At 52.7% G+C, this 19,619-nt stretch overlaps 2 protein-coding genes across 3 annotated transcripts; one reads left to right on the top strand and one right to left on the bottom strand.

Annotated features, from left to right (window-relative positions):
• Nucleotides 1–2,286: 2,286 nt before the first annotated feature.
• CES2 (carboxylesterase 2) lies at nt 2,287–13,071 on the bottom strand. The gene is given in 13 exon segments (XM_077132668.1): nt 2,287–4,400; nt 4,827–4,899; nt 5,494–5,631; nt 6,043–6,187; nt 6,436–6,516; nt 6,630–6,770; nt 7,072–7,170; nt 7,629–7,887; nt 7,969–8,102; nt 8,771–8,912; nt 9,778–9,982; nt 12,483–12,588; nt 12,591–13,071. Coding segments are annotated over 13 exon segments (1,917 nt in total). The 5' UTR covers nt 12,798–13,071; the 3' UTR covers nt 2,287–4,213.
• A 617-nt stretch (nt 13,072–13,688) lies between these two features.
• CIAO2B (cytosolic iron-sulfur assembly component 2B) lies at nt 13,689–16,086 on the top strand. 2 transcript variants are annotated; one of them, XM_077132671.1, is made up of 5 exons: nt 13,689–13,917; nt 14,074–14,151; nt 14,420–14,545; nt 15,388–15,433; nt 15,849–16,086. In XM_077132671.1, exons 1-5 carry the CDS (start codon nt 13,768–13,770, stop codon nt 15,944–15,946), a joined length of 498 nt encoding a protein of 165 aa, XP_076988786.1. In that variant the 5' UTR covers nt 13,689–13,767; the 3' UTR covers nt 15,947–16,086. The 2 variants fall into 2 exon arrangements, with proteins under 2 accessions (XP_076988786.1, XP_076988785.1); XM_077132670.1 differs by lacking the exon at nt 15,849–16,086 and adding an exon at nt 15,599–15,798 and having other exon boundaries at nt 13,715–13,917.
• Nucleotides 16,087–19,619: the final 3,533 nt, after the last annotated feature.

The following is a 19,619-nucleotide window of genomic DNA, read 5'->3' as shown; positions in this document are numbered from 1 at the left end:
AGCAGTGGCTAATGGCCTTGGGGTGCTGCCTGAAGTGGGCAACAGGCTGAGATGGGGGCTGTTGTCCAGTCCTGTCTGCTGAGGAGGTGCCTGGGCCCTGATGTGGGGTGGATGCAGCTACAGATGAGGCTCTAGTAGAGCCCCAGGGCCTTGGGCCTCAGCAACTCTGCTGTGCTATGTACCCCCAACTTCCTTAAAGGACCCTCAAGAGAGGGGGCAGTGTCCTGAGGACTCCCCAGGCAGGGGAGCTAAGGCCTGCAGGAGGTGGGGATGGGGGCAGGGGCAGGAAGAGTCTATTAACAACCCACACCCCCCTCTAAATCTGCAAATCCCGGGAAGACGTGCCTTCCCGTGTTCAAATCCCAGCTCAGCCAAGATGTTACCTCATAGCTGAGAGCCTGGTATCCTCATCTGTATGACAGTGATATGGGACCCTCCATAAAGGGCTGAAGGGGTCTGTCTAGTGGGGGTGGGGAGAGTTCTGTCTCCCTGCTGGCTTGGGAGAGTCCCCAGCACGAGGGAGGTCAGGACTCACCTCTGGGCCTCAGTGCTGAGAACTAGAACCCCTGGGAGTGGGGATCGGGGGATGGGGGGGTATATATTTACTGAGTCAGTTGGAAGTGCCGGCTCAGTGAGGGACAGGGTGACAAGATGCCAGACCCTCTCCTGGGGCTCCAGTTCGTGACCAGATTTAGAGAGAAAAGCCTCAGGTGGAGCCTCTTTGCTACCAAATATAACCACTGCAACTTCCTTCTGGAATCCTCCTGGCAACCTCCCCAGCCAGAACTGGCTCTCCTGAACTTTGCCCTTCCCTACTCCTACTCGGACCTCCCCTCCTTGTTGCCAGAACCCCAAGCTTCAGCTGTGCTGCCTGTGCTGCCTTGTTCACTCTAACTCCTGGCTCTTGCACAGCTCTCCACCAAGGCTCCTTTCATGGACTTCAACCCCCACCACGGGGCACCTGGATCTTGTCTTCTCACCCCAACCTCCTTCTCCCTGCTCAGGCATAGATGTGCCAGGAAAGAACATCCATCTGCTCCCAGGGCCAAGTTTCCTAAATCCTGCAGCTAGGCTGTCCATGCCCGTTGCCCGCCCTCCTAGCGTTGTGGATGGGCCCACCAGGCCAGTTCTAGGGTAAAGCAGGTGAGGCACCGAGGGCTGGAAATTTAAAGAGGTATTTACTTACCTTCAGGGTTGTGCAAGTGCATGGGCGACTCCTGAGAGTGAGTGCCTCTTTAAATTTTGGATCCTAGGCCCCTCCTTACTTCACCCTAGTTCCAGCTCTTGGGACTTATCCCAAGACACGAGGCCTGTCCCCTCCCACCTCCTCAGGGCTGTGTCTCCTGCACTGTCAGTTTCTGCTGCATCCCTCCCTTCAGCTGCAAACACATCTCCTGTCCAAAGACGCCACCCCCAAACCTTCTGAGGTTGTTCTTTGCCCTCCTTCGCCTGTTTGAGCTATTGCCTCACTCTTTTGCTCTTGTTTACAGCAAAGTAAAAAACACTCTTTCATTGCCTTTTGCTCCTTCCAGTCCCTCCCAGGAGTTGTCCTTGACCTCCCTAATCAGCCAGGCCTGTTCTGATTCAATGCTCAAGTCTCCCATTCAATTCACCCAAGCCAGTCATTCTATACCCCTGTTCTGGCAGGCGTAACCTCTGCCCTTAATTCTCATGACCTATTTAATACCTGGGCTATAGGTGCTCAGGATCCCCAGCTCCAATCAGATTAGCATTGCATTACAAAGCTCCCTACATTAACCAGATAACTAAGTCCTTCTTCCAAATCCGTATAGGGCTTTGGCCCAGGACTCCCAGGGAACTCATGAACTTTACCTTTTACTGCACCACCATTTGGGGGCCCAGCTCTGATGGTGACCAAGAAAACAGTGAAAATGTGAAATGAAGGAAAGAGGAGTTTCAGGAGTATATCTGTGTGTGCATGTAAGGTATGGGGAAAAGACACAGAGAGAGAGAGAGAGAGAGAGAAAGGAAGATGGAAGCAGAGACTAAAAAGTCCTGGGAACCAACCACAATGAGGTACCACTACACATCCATCAAAACGGATAAAATGTAAAAGATTGACAATATCAAGTGAGGGCAAGATATGGAGTAAATGCAACTCTCACATGTGGCTGGTGGAGATACAAAATGGTATAGCCACTTTGGAAAACAGTTTGGCATTTTCTTAAAAAGTTAAACAGACACTTGCCATATATCCCAGCAATTTCACTCTTAAGTATTTACCCAAAAGAAATGAAAATATATGTCTATATAAAGACACCTGAAAACGTTCACAGAAGCTTTATTTAAAATAGCTAACAAAATGGAAATCACGCAAATGTCCAGCACCTGGTGCACAGATAAAATGTGTTACATCCATACCGTGGGATGCCACTCAGCAATAAAAGGAAAGAAGTACTGGATGAATCTCAAAAACATTATGCTAATGTCACATGATTCCATTTATGTGACATCCTAGAAAAAAGCAAACTAAAGCAATTCAGTGGTTGTCTGGGGCCAGGGGTAAGGGCAGAGATTGACCGCAGGGGCACAAAGGAACTTCTAGAGCAGTCCGAGGCTTTCTAAAACTTGATGTTGTGTTAGTTGCCTATCTGTATACATTTCTCAAATTTATCAAACTATATATGGGTGTATTTAATTGTATGTAAATTATTTCACAATAAAGCTGTTAAAATATAGCATAACTATTAAGAAGCCTAAAAAAAAGTTCCCAGAACCCACTTTTGGAAGGTCTTGCAGCTGCAGAACTTAAAAACGTACAAGGGCATGTAGCAGGTGCTCAATAAATGCTTTCAGGATGCAGTGGAAGCATTAGGCACCAGTGTTCACGCAAAGAAAAGCCCAGTCCCTCTCCAGCCTAACCAGGTCTTAAATTTATCCTTGTTTGCCATCTGGTGGCCAGAGTGGGCAACGTGGGAGTCTGCGACCTCTTCCCTAACTTCAACAGACCCTATGGCTGGCTTTAAACGCAGGGGAGGAAATAAGAGGAACTACCCCCCCACCCCCGCACGGGGGAAATCTGGTGCCTGGAAAGGGCAGGTTGGTCAAAGGCAGGGCACAGGGAGAATCCTAGGGTCTATGGAAGTAGGGATACAGCCTCTAAAGACAGAGAGAAAATGCTTTGCTGGAGACAGACTGAACACAACTTGGCACCTTTGAATGCTGAGATAAAATGCAATAGAGTCTTTCATTTGGGGGAGGAGGTAGAGGGACAGCAATGAGAGATGTAGGAAAATGAATCAAGCGGTCACCCACAGTGAGCAGGGCGATGCTCAGAGAGTCTGGGGGATGGCAAGGAGGAGAGTAAAAGGCAAGAGGAGATTTCCCTGGATGGAGAGGCCCCCGGAGGGGGGCGGAATCCTAAATATGCTGGGCCCTCTGACCACTCAGTCCCACTTCAGGAAACATCCCACAAATAAACACCTTCACGTATGTGCTACGATCATGCTTTTGGACCCCACAGTGGCCTGTGGGGCCACTGAGAATAAAAGACAAACTTCAGGAACAAACTCAGGTGACTGAGGGAACCAGGTTCTCCAGGGGCCCTGGGACAAGCTCACTCCTGCGTCTCACAAAAACGGGGTCAGTCACCTCTGTGGGACACACTTAGGAGGGGGGTGGATTCTTTGAGATGTCAGTGATAGATGGCATTTAGGGGGACAACAGGTGGCAATAGGGGGACAACAGGCGACGATAGTGACTTTCACATTCTTAGCAGTTGGTGACCTTGGGGGCTGAGCTGTCTGAGCTCCAAGGGCTCCTGGCACCCAGCTGTACTGTTGGCCACTTCCAGGGTGGGAATGGGGCTTGCTGAGAAGTGGTGAGGCCGACATTCCCCCAAGCTCCCTCTCTCATGGCAGAGAAGGCCTGGGCGCTCAGAAGAGAGGAGAGAGGAAATGGGGAGAGGAGGGAGGTGAGGAAGGAGAGGAAGGAGAGTCGAGGCCCAGGGAAGGTAAGCTTCCACAGGGTTGGCCCAAACCTCAGCTGCATGGGAGGATTTCTTGAGTGTGTCTAGTAATAGAGGGCCAGGCCATCTGTGTGAAGCAGATTAATCTTAATAAATGTTTGCTGAATGGATCGACGCCTGTGTGGATGAAGGACTAACCTACTGGCTCCTGGGGGAGTAAGGGGGGGCACATGGGGCAGCACCCCCACCTGCACTCAAGCCAACCCCCCAGCCCTGGATTCGGAGCTACAGCTCCACGTGCTTCTCTTCAGGCTCCATTAGCTCCTGGAGCATCTGGGGTAGGGTCTTCGTAAGGAACCGGAACCTGTCAGACTTCAGGGCCCGGCCCACCGTGGGCTCCATATTCAGCTGCAGGTATTTCTCCTCCTGGTCGAACACGGGCCAGTGCGGCAGACCCTCGCCATTGGGGTTCCTGTAGACAAGCCGTCCCATCAGGGCAGTGTGAGGGTCACTCTGAGCTCTGCTGAGCCCAGATCCATGGACATGCCAACTAGGGTCAGGCAAGGGGTCACGCCAGTCAGTTGGGCTTGGGGCATGAGTAGGGGAGGTTTCCAACTGCTAGAATGTTAGTTCCAGGAGGGGCAGGGCAGCCTAGTCTGTCCATCCCTCTCTCTCAGAGGGAGGTTCCAACTAAAACTCAGCACTATCACCCACTGTCCAGGTCACCAGGAGATGGGACAAACGCCCTCTGTCTGTGCAGGTCCTGGAGCTGGGCAAGCGGCTTTCATGCTATTAGGGACAAATGCATGCTAATGGTGTCACCACCAAAAGGGGAACCCTGCATGGATACAAGCCCCCTCCCCCCCATGGAGGTTGAGGTGGATGCGTGTCATCTCACCCATTTCGAGCAAAATTGGCCCAGTATTTCATCAGCTTCCTGCTCAGCAGCAACTCCTCCTCAGTGATGTCAACTGCAGAGAGGAAGTGTCCAGGTCAGGCCACCTGAGCTCAGCTGCCAGGTCATCACGTGGACCAGCCCTACCACACTCACCATCTCAGGTGTGGCTCTCCCCCAGCTCCTCAGGGCTGGGCCTGGAACAACCCCACCTTCCCCAGGTCTGCCTGTCTGCCCACTCCCCCACAGCGCTGGGGAGCCAGCTCCTCCTCTGGCCCAAACGCCTATACTCATCCCAACCTCTGGCTGACTCGACACTGGATTCAATTCTGACCTAAGAGATCCCCTTCTTCCTTCTGACACTGGCAAGTCATTTCAGAAACTAATATGCCTTTAAAACACCCTCGTCTGCACCCATGCCAGATACCCATTACTGGGGTGGAGGGAGCACAGGCCCCCACTCCCACCCAGTCCACAGAGTCTTGGAGTCCAGTCCTGGCTCAACCTACCCAGCTGAGAGCTTAGATACCTGGTCTCAGGCTCTCTCACTGAGCCCCAGTTTCCCTGTCTATACAATGAGGACCATCACTCCTCAGGGGCCCAGCCAGGGTCCAGTCCCACCTCCTGGGGAATGAGGAGCCTTTGAGGAACTCTGCCCAGGAATACTCACTGGAGCCATTCCAGGAGGAGGGTCCAAAAACAAAGATAATCTCATCGCCATGGTCCGCCCTCACATGGGGCGGCTTCATGTCCTTGAAGAAGCTGGGCCGATGCTGGAACTCATAGAAGTAGACAGGGGCATGGGAACCTGGGGGAGGGGACAGGGGTAAGCTGTGACATGGCAGTCTCTCAGCTCGAGCTTTCTTCTATCACCCGTGGTGTGGAGATACCTAGGTCCAAGGCTAGCTGAAATATGGACAATGAAATGGGGGAGCCCCAGGGTGAAGCAGGGAAGGATCTGGGTTCAAAATCCTTGGATTTTGGTCTTGAGCAAGACACTGAAGATGGCTGAACCTGCCTCATCCTTGTTAAATGGGGACAATGTCTATCTCTTAGACTGGCCATAAGGATTTAGTGAGAAAAGGGACATTAAGTGCCTGGTACCATGGGACTCAATAAACAGACATGGGGAGGATCCTGGACACTGACAGGCCTTAGGTGGGACTCACAGCTCTGGGCTGCCCCTGTCCAGTAGAGTCATAGTTACAGATGTACTTACACTGAAATTTTGCTACTTGGAGTGCAGGGATCACGAAAATGTAATCACCCATCATTTCATGGAACTGGGGTCGGAGGTTCTCAGAATCCTCACTGTCTCCCACATACTCCTCCAGCAACAGGTCACCAAACTCAGGAGGCATCATCTATCCCAGGTGGATGAGGAGGAGTCAGGTTGTGTGGGCTGCCAGGGGCAGGGAAGCAGCAGGGAGACTAGTTCTGGCATGAGACAGGGAATAGGGGAAGGAGCCGAGCTTTGAGGCGACCTCACCCACAAGCACACAGTCCCCAGCCTGTGCGCATGGGGGATCTGTCTAGGCAGAATATCTGGGGGATGGGATTCCCCTGACTCAGGACAGGAGTGGAGACTCTCCCATTGAGTCAGAACCCTCACCATCATGGCTGACATTTTCTGCAGGGCAGCCTGCATGGTCTCTCTGTCCATTTCCTCCTGGATGTCAGAGATGCCCATGCCCTGTGAGGAGAGAGTCCTGAGTTGGGGGTGGGCTGGGCCTGGAGTACACAGTCCTGAGGCCACCTCACCGATGGGCTTCCCTGGCACCCGGGGGGGCTTGGACTGGGCCTCACCGAGGGGATGAGCCAGCCGTACTCATCGTTATTGACACCGATGATGCTGGGTACAGGCTGAAAGTCGGCAGAGGCTAGCAACTCCTGGGGGTGTCTGGGCAGGAACATCCCATCCACCACGCCGGAGATGACCTTGAAGGGCTGCGGGGGCACACAAAGTCAGGGAGCAAGGATCAGTGCCTACAAAATGCCCGAGACACTTTCTGATGTCCTCTCAGTGCCTCCCACTTCCTTCTGGCTTGTTCCAGGATGCCCACACCCACTCTAGGAGGTCCTACACTGAGCTCCGGATGGCCTGGCCTTGATTTCCCTTTCAGGGCTGCAAGGACACCAAGGCCTAGAGATGGACTGATTCGCCCTGGGAGAATGGAAGGGCATCCACACCCCATCATTCCTCCACCCCACCACCCAATCTTCTATACCCAGGCGCATTCCACCTGACCTTGTTGATGGCCAGAATCTCCTCTTCGGTCATTCCCCGCAGACAGCTCACCAGGGCCTCTGAGTCGACCTGCCCACAGTCAGACAGGTTGGCCACTCTCTGTAAAGGGACCAGGCAGGGGCTAGCTGATCCTTCCTGGCTGGGGCGGGGGGGGGGGGGGGGATAGGTTTGTCCAAGGCCCTTGTTGGTGGTAAGTGCACTCCAAATGTCAGGGGGTACTGTGTGTGGATTTCTGCAGTTTTGAAATGGCTCCAACCTCCCTGATGTTCAGAGGTCTCAAGCAGATGGGCCATCCCACCAGCCTGGATGATTCTGCCTGATATCAGGGTCCCCAAGCTGGCTACTTTGCAGGCCACAAAACATGCTCAGCCTCTGTGATGGCAGAGATTTGTGGACTCTGACCCCTGAGCCTCTGGGCGGTGGGAGGCAGTTTCTGAGACACCCCGCTAGCAGGGGGAGCCCTTGTCATTCCCATTTAACACAGAGGGAGTGATGGAGGTTCTGAAAGGTAAGTGATGAGCAGTAGGACTAGGCTTCCTGCCCCTGGGGGGACTCACTGTGGAGATCACGTCAGACGAGCTGGCGATGAGGCCAGGCAACAGGGCCACGCCACTCTCCATGATGGCACCATGGAAGAGTCCTCGGGACATGGGGGACACGATGTGTGAGGACACACTTGTGCCACCTGCAGACTCGCCAAAAATGGTGACACGGCCAGGGTCTCCTCCAAAGTAGGCGATATTTTGCTGGACCCAGCGCAGTGCAGCCACTTGGTCCAGGTAGCCCCAGTTGCCGGTTGCGTGCTTGTCTCCAGTGCTGAGAAGGGTCAGGGATAGGGATCATGGAGCTGTCTTGGCTCTGATTGGTCTGGTTTGAGCCACCTGGCCCCAGCCTCACCTGAAGAAGCCCAGGACACCCAGGCGGTACTGGATAGTGACCACCACCACGTTCTCAAAGGCCGCCAGTGCGGAGCCATCATACATAGAGGCCATGCCCAGCACAAGTGCACCGCCGTGGATCCACACCATCACCTGGGGAAACCAAGGCATGCCCACCATGAGGCTCCCACCCAGCCCTGGGTTTTGAGTGACCTAGGTTTTACTGCTTTGGCTCTGTCTACCTACCCAACAAGACAGGCTGGTGTCTCCATGACCTAAGGGTGACCCAACTTTCATTGGGAAGGACAGACCTCCCATACTTTGGGCCCTGCCCCATGTATCAAAGCCTGGCTCTATTTCTCCCATAACCCTCTCTAAGGAGGAAAGAAAAGGGGTGTCTGTCTTCCTGACAATCCCATGTGTGTATTCATTAAAAGTGACTTCCATTTTCATTGTCACTGGTTTAACACGTGATGGTCTGGGGTCCATGGCTGGGGTCTCTGGTGACCTCAAAATGCAGACGTCTGGCATCTGAGTAGGTCTCCTGGGTTTAGATTGGTTGGGTGAGTCCTGGACCTGTCCTAGGGACATGCCTCTGACCTCTGGTAGCACCAGGGCTCTGAGACCCCATACCCAAGGGTTGGATGCCCACTTTGGGTAGGCCCACCTTGAACCTGATGATCAAAGAGGTGGCTCCTCGGTGAGAGGCCTCTCAACATGGTTTACACTGCAGAGAGTTCAAGTCTGATCTTGTCCTTTCTAATCTTCTTGCAGAAAAAAATGTCATCCCACCCTCCAGTTGGCTATAGTATGGCACTCACGGGCAGGTTGGTGCCTTCGTGGGAGTGGGCAGGTGTGTAGATGCTAAGGTACAGGCAGTCCTCAGACATGGTGGGGAAGAGCAGGGTCAGATTCAACAGTGTCTGAACCGCCACATTGAGGGTGGCGACATCCTGCAGACATCTGGTGGCCATGGCAGATAGTCAGTCCAGAGACCTAGATTTGCTCCCAGCCACCCTTAGCCTCCCTCCTCCAGATAACCATTACACATGGTCCTTCCTTGAAGTTCCTCCTCACCAAATCACAAGCCTCAGGCTCTGGGGAAGCTGGAATGGTCTTCTAGGGAGGCCCTAAGGATTTGAACACCTCTCCCTGAGGCCAGGACAATCTTGACTCTTGGAGTTCTCTATGAGAACAACTGGTTGCAGGCATTGACATTTGCCACTGCATCCCTGTGCCCAGATGGGCCTGCATATGCTGCATGAATGAATGGATGTTAATTTCTCTTGAGAAAGGCAGTGGGACGTCTTTCATCACAAGTCCAGACTCTCAGGGAGCCTCATCACTCTGGCATAGTTTCTAGTTTAAGGACATACACATGCCTCTTGGCCAATGGCACTTGGCCCTGTTTGATTGCACAGTGATTGTGGAGAGTGAGTGTCCCCATGGAGCCACCTCTGCTGTCCTCTTTGGGGATTCGCTGTATTTGCTACTAGAGTCAGGGGCTCCTTCCTACAAGGTTCAAAGAGCCAACCAGAGCCTCTGTGGGAAACACCACCCCCTGTTGGCAGAGAACATTTGGCATAACCAGGCGGGGGGGGGGGGGGGGGGGACGGGTTACTACTCATCTCACCTGGAGCTAATATTCTCCGAGTACCAGGCCCTGAGCCAGAAGCCTGGACCAACTACCCCTTCCCTCTGAGCCTCAGCACGCTCAGTGGAAAACTGGTTGCAAGGGTTTAGATGAGATGACAACTGCAGCTCTGCCCAGAGCTAAGACTTCCTCCCACCTGGGGTCTCTCTCCTGGTCCCCTAGGGGAGAGCTTACATGGCTGGGTGGGAGGTCCCATCCCTGACACCACTCCAAGGTTCGGGTGTCTGGGGAGGTGCAAATCGCAGTGGCCCCAGAGGCGGCTTGGCAAAGGGAATTCCCAGGAAGCTGTGGACCCCGACATCGGTGCCCTTTACGTGGATAAGGCTTCCCCGCACCTGCCCTGTGTGTGTGGTCCGGATGGGGCCAGCAGACTCCTGGCCTGTGGACAGAGAGATGGACATCAGGGTTGGGTCTGCCCAAGCAGTGGTCCTCCCAGACTCTGAGGACTCCTTCCCAACCACAACTCAGTTTAAGGGCACCTTGTCTGCAAGCACCTGTTTTGTTTGCAAGCATCCAACATGTAACCCTGCCCCCAGCTCCAATCCCCCCCCCCCCACTGCTCTGGGCCTGGTCCAGCTTTTCCTGTCAGGGTCAGCAGGACTCCTTGGGACTTGCCACCACAGTGAGGACCCAGAAGCTTCAAACATATGGTCACAAGTGTTTGATGGATGAAGAGCGTCCTTTTAAGGAATTGTGAGCCAGGGCATGCTAGGCAACAGGAAAGCTGTGGAACTTGGACAGACATGGTTCCTGCTTCAGGTGGCAAGAAGTAACATAAAGAAAGCATCCTACAAACAAGGAGCGACGTTGGTTAGGAGAGCTGTAAGAGAAGTGCATCTGTGACTGGAGTGTAAAAAGCAGCAACCCGTCCTGCTGTGGGGATCAGGGGCAGGAAATGATTGAAAGCCGCCTAACAGAGAAAGATTCAATATTATAAATAAATAAAGAGTTTCTATAAATAAGAAACACATCAACAAATTTGCAAATTCATTGCAAATTTGGATCCTGATTAAAACAACAACAAAACTGTAAATATCATTTATGAGATAATATGGGAAATAAGTGACTAGATAGTTGATTATATTAAGAAATTATGGTGTTGTGGATATGTACATATATATTCTTTTTCTTTAAGTAATATATGAAAAATGTACAGAGGATATGACTTCTGAGATTTTCTTGAAATAATGGTGCTGGGGAGATGTAGCAATACAGATAAAACAAGGTTGTCCAGGTCATAATTGCTGAAAGTGAATGATGAGTACATGGCTTTGTTAATCTATTCTCTTCACCTCTGAGCATGTTTCCATATTAAAAAGTAAAAACCAAAATCAGCCTGAAGGAGGTATTACCTGTTACCTATCAGATCAGCATGAATTAGCATTGGCATGTATCACGTGATAGAATGATTCCAGGGTCAATGGCCACTCACAGGCTCCAAGGAGGGTAAATGAGTCATGGTGTTCCAAATCAAAAGGCCCACCCCTCTCTCCAGCAACATGCTGTCTACGCACAACTCCTTGCTGAATGGAATGGGCTGTTTGTCCATGTAATTCACTGCAGCTACCACCCAATGATGCCCGGTGTTTGTTATAGCAAAGGACAAAACCTGCTGAAATGGCCTGATTAGAGGTCAGTTATAGCAACCACTGCTTCTTCCCTGAGAGAAGTTCTTTTATTAAACTGTATGAGGAAGCGCTACCGCACCCAGGAAGTCTCTGCCCAGTGTCAGGAAGTGTAGAAGGCCAGGGCCCAGAAAAGGTGTGAGATTACAGTTTAGGAGAAAACCAGGGTGTGTGCACACATCCATTCTTGGGTAAACTCCTGGGCTGAATGTGGAAGGCCCTGGGGGCCTTCCTTAATGGTTCCCATGGAGAAGCCAGGACTGGGTGGGACAGGAGAGGGTCAGACTCACCACCTTGAGTCCTCTTATACCTTGTCAATTATTCTCTTCAACATAGGTACAATCCAAAATAATAAAAGGGAAGTGGCAGCGAGGCCAGGTAGATCTCGTAGAGGTCCAGTTACCTCCAAGAGCCTGGACGGGGCGGGGTGGAGTGGGGTGGGGTGTGGGGTGTGTGTTAAATGGGAGGGGTAAGTATGGGCCATTCACTGGCAAATTCCTCTGAGAAAGGGCAGGACTGTAGGGCTGCATAGGTAGGGGGCATTTTGGGTGAGAGGATCGTGCTTAATGAGAAAGGACCAGGAAACTTTGGATGACCTAGGGTGGTTTTCAAATAGCTCCTGATAAAAACAGAAGGCAGGCACAAAGGGCAATCTCCTTTGCCCTAGCGACCCAGCCATGCCTTTTCCCCATGCAGGGTGCAGTGGGGTGAGGAAGACACAGTGGCTTCCTCCATGGGCTTTAGGAGAAGCTAAGGAGCTTCTCTGCGCCAGATTCCCAGATGCTGAATTAAGGTCAGTAATCTTGGCTGGGACCCCTGCGGTGGGGGACTCAGTGGCTTCCTCTGGCCAAGTGCACAGCACACTCAGGGTAGACAAATGAGGAAAGGTATTCTAATTATTACTGTTATTACCTGCAGACAGCGCCCGCTCCAGCCACAAACACAAGGAGAGAAAGAAGTTCCTACAGCCCCAGGCTGCTAACCCAACCCAGCCCGCCTCGGAGCTCCGTAGAGCCCCTGGGACTGGACGAGTCCCTCATACTGTGTGGCCTCGGGCAGCCCCGACCCTCTCTGTATCTTACGAGGCCCACCCGGGGCGGTCGGGAGGGGTCCTGCCCAGCGCACGGCTCCCGCGCTGTCCTTATCTTCATCAGCTCCGACCTCCCTGGCATAGTCCCGCCCTCAGCCTCAGGTTCTGCCACTGCAGTTTGGAGGATCCGACTCGGCCTCCGCAGCCCCCCGCGGGAACCTCACCCCCGGCCGAGACGAGAAGGTGAAGCAGGAACCCATAGGCCACGGCCCTCAGCCGCTCGCTCAGCGGGTCCAGCCGCATCGTCCGCTCGTAGGTTCTCCTTTTCGCTACCGGCGGGATCGCTGCTTTTCACCTACTGGCTGCGCCCCCGCGCGCTCCGCCGCGGGTAGGTGCCTCGCCCCAGAGGGGAATTTGGACTGGGCCGGGCGGAGGCGGGGCGCGGGGGTCGGGCCAGGGAAAGGTCGGTCGGACCTGGAAGCTCGGGGCAGGCGGGTGCCGGTCCCCCGTGGGCTTCTCGGATCAATAAAATGTGGCATATCCACACACTGGGAGCACCTCCGCAATACCAGGGACCCTTTCCTCAGAGCTGGAGTCACTGCGTTCACTGTCCTCGCAGCCACAGGCCCGACGAGGACGTTGGAGGTGGAGGGGAGTTGAGAGGAGGTAGCGACAAGCTGTTTGGGGGAACCCAGGAGGGCTTTCCTGAGGAGGTGCTCGATCAGAATACAGATAAAGAAATAAGAACGGTCTTCGTTCGGGGCGAAGGAAACGGCTTGAGCATAGGCAGGGGTGTGACTATGCCCTTCATCTGGAAGCTCGAGAGGCTTCCAGATGAAGCTTCCTTGGCCTCCCCGCCCCCCCACCCCCTTCACGTTCCTTTATCCCCTTAGTGCCTCTGGTCTGAGGGTCTCCAGAGGCTCCTCTGTACTCAGTCATGCCCTCCTTTCGAAACGCACACGATTTCGTGCGCTCCTCCCCCACCTCCCGCGAGATCGAGTTCACGGTCATTTATTCATTTCACAAACGTTTATCGAGCGCCGGCTGATCCGCGGGCTGCGGGAGAAGCGAGCGCATCCCTGGAAGATCCCGAAACACCTTGAACCTTCCTCAGTCCTGGGTATCCGAGCACCCGCCCACCCTCAGGGGCAGGGAAGAATTCAGGGAGCAGGTGCTGCCTGCGGATGCGCCAGGCTTAACCTCAGACCGGCCTTTAACGGCCCCTGAGAACCCGCCTTGGCCTCGGCGTTCCAGTCCCTAACCGGCTCGCGCGGCCCGGCGTAGCTGGGTTCTCTTCTCCGCGCCTCTTCTTGAGCGGTCCACACCTTCTTGGGGTTCGCGAAACCACAACGCCGAGTCCACTACCCATCCCAGACCCCGGGCCGCACACCCGTAGCGCGGCTGTCCCTCGTGCGACCCCGTCGCCTCGCCACGCCCCTTTTCCGTTCTCCGGAAGTGCGCCTGTCGAGGCGGAAGTGCACGCAGATAGTGGCCCACGGCGGTTCGGCTATGGTGGGCGGCGGCGGTGGCGGCGTAGGGGGCGGCCTCCTAGAGAACGCTAACCCCCTCATCTATGAGCGCTCTGGGGAGCGGCCTGTGACTGCGGGCGAGGAGGATGAGCAGGTTCCCGACAGCATAGACGCGCGCGAGATCTTCGATATCCGCTGCTGCTGGGCGGGGACGGGTTCGCGGGGGGCTTGGGAGACGGGGAGAGATGATGTCGTACGACTGGAGGAGCAGTAGCAGGACAGGGCATTTCTGACGAAGGGCTCTGAGTGGGCAAAGGCAGAATCCCTTTTCCTTCACTTGCCACATCTGATTCGCTCCATCAATGACCCAGAGCATCCACTGACGCTGGAGGAATTGAACGTTGTAGAGCAAGTTCGGGTTCAGGTGAGTTACTCCAGCGTCTTAGGGGAGCAGCTTGATCCGGGAGATTCAGAAAGGTTTAGCTGTACACCAGGGACTGACATTCGGGTGTTTTTTTAACTCATGGATTTATCGGGGCATCTTTAGGAACAGGGATTGTTGTGCCCGTTTTGTAGATGAAGGAACTGAGGTCTATAGAGATTGGACAAAGGGCCCAATCAAGAAACTAAGAAGAGGGTCCTGGGCTGGGAGGGCTGTGACTTTTGACATCACTTCCCTACCCCCTTCTCAGGTGAGCGACCCGGAGAGCACTGTGGCCGTCGCCTTCACACCCACCATTCCACACTGCAGCATGGCCACCCTTATTGGTCTGTCCATCAAAGTTAAGCTTCTGCGCTCTCTTCCCCAGCGTTTCAAGGTCAGTTGGAATTGAGCCTCCCACAGGGCAAGCATGAGGATATACTATTGACAAGGGTGACGTGGAGAGCGTGAACAGAGAGAGGACATCAGAATGGGAGCTAGAAGAATCCTAACTGGCAGAGATGAAATTGGGAGTTGGGTTTCCAAGTGAAGGGGACAACAAGAATAAAGGCCTGGTATGGTAGCCCATGACAAACTCTGGGATCTGTCCTGTAACTACTTGTTGAAGAGTGCTTAGAAAAAATATTGCTTTGTTATTTCTTTGCTTTGTATATATGTTATGCTATACAATAAAGAAAGTTAAAAAAAATAGAAACTAAGTTAAGAGAAGTAAATTCATCTGCTCAAGCTTGTAAAATTAGTCAACAGCAGGACCAGGTTCTGATCCCATGTCTTTTTGGTTGCCATTTATCATGTTTCTGCTACATTAGGCTGCCTCCATGTGACCATGCTTAATATTTTCTTCTGTGCCCCAAAGCACCACACTGTAGATATTCAATAAATAGTTACAGAGGTTCATTATTGTAAAATAATAATAATAATAATAAAGGCCTGAGCTGGCAAGTGCAAAAAAGAAGTAAGGAGTATGGCAGGAAGGGCAGTAGGGAACTGTAGATGGGTTTGGAACAGGGGCGAGGCTCAGGCAGGTCTTTAAGTCAACAGTAGTTGATCAGTTCTTTGGGTAGAAGTAGAAGCACTCTGGGTGTATTGGGGGTGTGGTAGAAAGGCCAGAAGCATGATTAGGAAGAAGGAAAAGCTGGAGGTGGTGACTGAAGGGGTAACAGGCAAGGAGGTGGGCAGGTTGGGGGGAGGCTCAGGCCCTGCTTATCTTTCCCTCAGATGGACGTGCACATTACTCCAGGAACCCATGCCTCAGAGCATGCAGGTGAGTGAGGGCATTGGCCTGGGACCCTAAGCTTTCTGAGGCTTCCTTCTTGCCATAGTGGTTTATAGGGCAAGATCCAGGGGAGCCTGGGTGGGTGAAATTGCCAGACACTCTTCAGGGAAGCTGGCCTGACTGTGCTTACCTCGTCCCTCTTCTACTCTCCAGTAATAGTACACGAGCCCATGCTTCAGGAATGCAGGAGGCAGAATGAGCAATCAGGTGGGAAGGGTTCCAAGAAAGTGGGATTGTTGTAGGTTCAGGTGGTTGAAATAGCCTAATCGAGGCTGAGGGTCCTGGCAAAGAGGCAACAGGAGGACTTTACTGGTTGGGCGTAGCTCATACAAAGGCTCAGAGGTGGGACTTGACTAGCAGCATGGCCAGAACCTCACTTTGACTCTCTCTCCTTCCCATCCAGTGAACAAGCAGCTTGCCGATAAGGAGCGAGTAGCAGCTGCCCTGGAGAACACCCACCTACTGGAGGTTGTGAACCAGTGCCTGTCAGCCCGTTCCTGAACTTGGCTTTTGGCTCCCAGCCCACATACCTCTGTCTGGGCCACAGCTCTACCCAGGGCTCATGGCCTTGTTTTCTGGAATCACTGACAATGGGAAACTTAACATTTTGCATTTTGTAATAAACTCTTAATTTATATTCATTTCCAAGCATGCCTTAGAGTCTTTCATCAAATGGGGTCACTCAGGGCTTGGGAGGGGTATGAGCCTATCCAGAATTCAGTGATGAACAGTTTATTGATATTTTAAATTTCTCCCATTGTTTGGACTAGGAAAAGTTGCAAGTGTACAAAACATCGAAAGGATAGTGAATAGTAGTGATCAGACCTGTATACCCATCACCTATATTCAATGGTTGTTAATATGTTGCAACATTTGCTTTTTTAATGTGTGTATATAAGTAGAATTTGAGAGAGAGCTGTAAAGACATGACCCTTTCCTTCTACGTACTCTGTCCTGCACTCCTATGAGAAAGCCTTTACAACCACAGTACTGTCACCTGGCCAAAATTATGAACAATTCCCCAATACCATCTAATATGTAGTCCAGATACAAATTTCCCTAAAATTTCATACATGGATTTTTTTTTTATCAGACTCCAATAGAAATTCTCATATGACCGTGTTTGGTTGTTAGGCTCTTTAGCCTCTTCAAGAACTGTCTCCTCCTATCCTGTCCCTTACTTTTTTGTGTCTTTCTTGACAGTTACTTTTTTGCAAAGTCCAGTCCAGTTGTCCTAGAAAGTCCTTCAGTCTAATATTTTCCTTGGTCACCTGTGTTTCCTGTAACCTGAAGTTGGTCTAAAGGCCTGAATGAATTTGGGTTTGAGTTTTTTGACAAGAACCCTGTCCAGGAGTGTGTTGTGGGTCCTTCAGCATCCACCAGTATGTGCGTAATGCCACCTTGCTTTGCCATTGGTGATACTCAGTCTGGTCCTCTGGTCAAGGCAGTGACATCTGATTTTTCTGTTAAAAGAAACACGAGGCACCCTCTCCTTCAGTGCCTGGAGATGTGTGTCACGGCAGGTGCTGCGATGAAGGAAGCTCAGCACCACAAGGGTATGTGCTCAGTTCTGGGCCTCTGCCTCCCACTGGCCCTGTGCCCAGGACACAGCTGGTCACCAGGACAGACCATGGGGCTGAGATTTTGTCTCAGCCAGTTAGGCTCTGTGGCCATGATTCCCTGCCTCAGTTTCTCTCTGAAGATAAATGGGAATATTAAGAAGTCTTGCTTTGCTTCACTGCATTTCTGCTGAGGGTCGGATGTGATCGTAGAGGTCTGTCTGTTCTGAGGGCTGGCTGATGACGTCAAGCCTGTCCTGAGAGCGCACACTGGGCTGATACTTTATACTTACTATCTAGTCAGTAGACCCTTGATCCAGCCCTGTGTGGCAGTTGCTTTTTTTTTTATCCCCATTTTGCAAGTGAGGAAATCTGCTTCTGGAATAAGTAATTTAAAGAGGGACCTGAGCAGTTTGGTGGGCGCTGCTCAGCTGGCAGGGGGCGCTGTCACCTTGATGAGAGGGCCTAGGCCCACCCACCTGGACTACTAATGCCACCCAGGAGGGAGGGACTCTGCATCTGGTGGTCCAAGCAAGAGGTGAAGCCACAGTTTCGTTTCTTCATCTGTAATGGCAGTCACCTGGATCTGCTGTGTGGAGATGTGAAATGGAACTGAGCGTATTTCAGGATCTTCTGAGCATCCTGCTCCCATTTTCGCAAAGGAGGAAGGTGAGTGCTCCAAAGAGGAAGGTGCTCAGCTGGGGCTCTGCCAGTCCCATAGAGCCTTCCTGACTACCAGACCCCTCCATGTGTGCCCCACCACGTGTGCACCTCTGTGCTGACAGCTCTGGTCTGTCTGAGGTGGCCGTGGTGGCTGTGTTCAGCTGGGACGATGGTTCATGAGGGAGGCAGGTGTGACTGAGTCACTCAGCTGGCCCTTCTAGCAATCTGATCATGGTGGGCAAGGGACGACAAACTGCTCATGCCACAGCTGGCCTGTCAGTCCTCTTGTTAATATTGACTCATCCGTGCCTGGCCCCTGGCTGCCTGCTGGAACACCATGTGTGCATCCTGGGCCAGCGTCCAGGGAGTTTTCTGGAACTCCAGCCCCTGGTAGAGGGGGATGGTGAGGTTTAAGGCCCCTGAAACACCCTCCACCAGCTGTGCCTGGCTCTGCTCCTTCTGGTCAGTGACCTCTCAGGCTTCAGTTACCATGTCTACGAAATGGGAACAACAAATCAGAACTAAATGGGGTTGACCAAGCAAAAGGTGACAGGTATGAATATGCCCACCCGTGTCTCTTTTTGCTTTTCATCCTGCCTCAGAGGTCTTCAGGGGGGTGGTTGGGAGGGCAGATACTGAAACCCATCCAAGTTCCCCTTTGCAATATTTTGCTACTTGAGGGAGGGAGCAGGATGTGGGATCCCCCAGAGAGGGGGTGAGTAGGGGGATGGGAGATAGGTACCTGCTCTTCTGTACCTCTGTTCTTCTCCTGGGGTCACAGCTGAGGAAAGTGGGAGGGCCTCCACATATTGATTGTCCAACTATGGATAATAATAGTGTTTTTACTGAGATACTCCTTCCTGCCAGGCCTATATCAGTCTCTTTACCTCTGAATGTCATATTATTTATGCTTCATAACAACTCTGTGAAGGTATTATGATCCCTGTTCTACCCAGAAGAAAACTGAGGCTCAGAGAAGATAAATGGGCAGTGGTGAAACAGCTAGCAAGGGACAGAGCTTGGATTTGAAGTCCAGGCTGTCTGACTCCACAGAGATTGGAGAGGTGGGGACCTCTAGGCCACCGATATCTCAAGCTCTTTTCCCCACCTTGGCTTGGGTATGTTTCAGCCTCAGTTTGCTCCTGGGCAGCTAAGCTCAGCCCAGAGAGCTGAAAGAACCAAGCAATGGGAAGAGGGGAATGTCTCAAGGTCATGTCCTGGTCTTGGCCCCTGGGGCCTGTAGCTATACCTAGGCTTGTGGAGGGTGTCTCTGTGGCCTGTTGGGGCAGCCACCTGAATGCCTGGGGCCTGAGTGGCCGCATGTGGTTGCAGTTCCCTTGGCAATGAAGAAACACTGCTGAGGTCACGAGCTCAGATGATAGGAGGGGAAACTCAGCCCAGTTTCCTTGCATGGCTCCCTGCTGGGAAGAGCCATGGCTATGCCCCACACCCACCTCTGCCCGACAATCAGAGGCCCTTTCCAGTAGCCCAGCCAGGTGTGGGGTGAGTGTGAGAGGGTATAAGCACCCTATCTAGGATTACTGATGGGAAGGGGTCTGCTGAATCTTGAGACTTTGTCTTTTCACAGGCCTGGCCCCATGACTCCCTCTTGTCACTGGACTTCATCTAGGAGACTAGAGCTGGGGCTACCCCCAAGATCCTCCAGGACCATGGTGGGGGGGGGGGGGGGACACAAATGGGCAGGCCAGCTCTCAGCCCAGCTCTGGCCTACCTTGGGGACTTCAAAAACAAGAGGAACCCACATGAGCCCCTGAACACTTGCCCAGTCAGGCACTCCTCAATCCAAGGCCTCCTCAGGTGTTGCCAAGGAAACTGATGTACCAGCCAGAGAGCCAGACCCAGGTCTCCACGACAACCTACAACAGCTCACCAGGGTCCATGATGTCACCTGAGCCCTGCGTGGGTGTCCCACACCCCCATCACCCTTTGTC

The sequence above is a fragment of the Tamandua tetradactyla genome, chromosome 16 (genome assembly GCF_023851605.1).
Source record: "Tamandua tetradactyla isolate mTamTet1 chromosome 16, mTamTet1.pri, whole genome shotgun sequence".
Classification (NCBI taxonomy): domain Eukaryota; kingdom Metazoa; phylum Chordata; class Mammalia; order Pilosa; family Myrmecophagidae; genus Tamandua; species Tamandua tetradactyla.
This window is presented reverse-complemented; position numbering and strand designations above follow the sequence as displayed.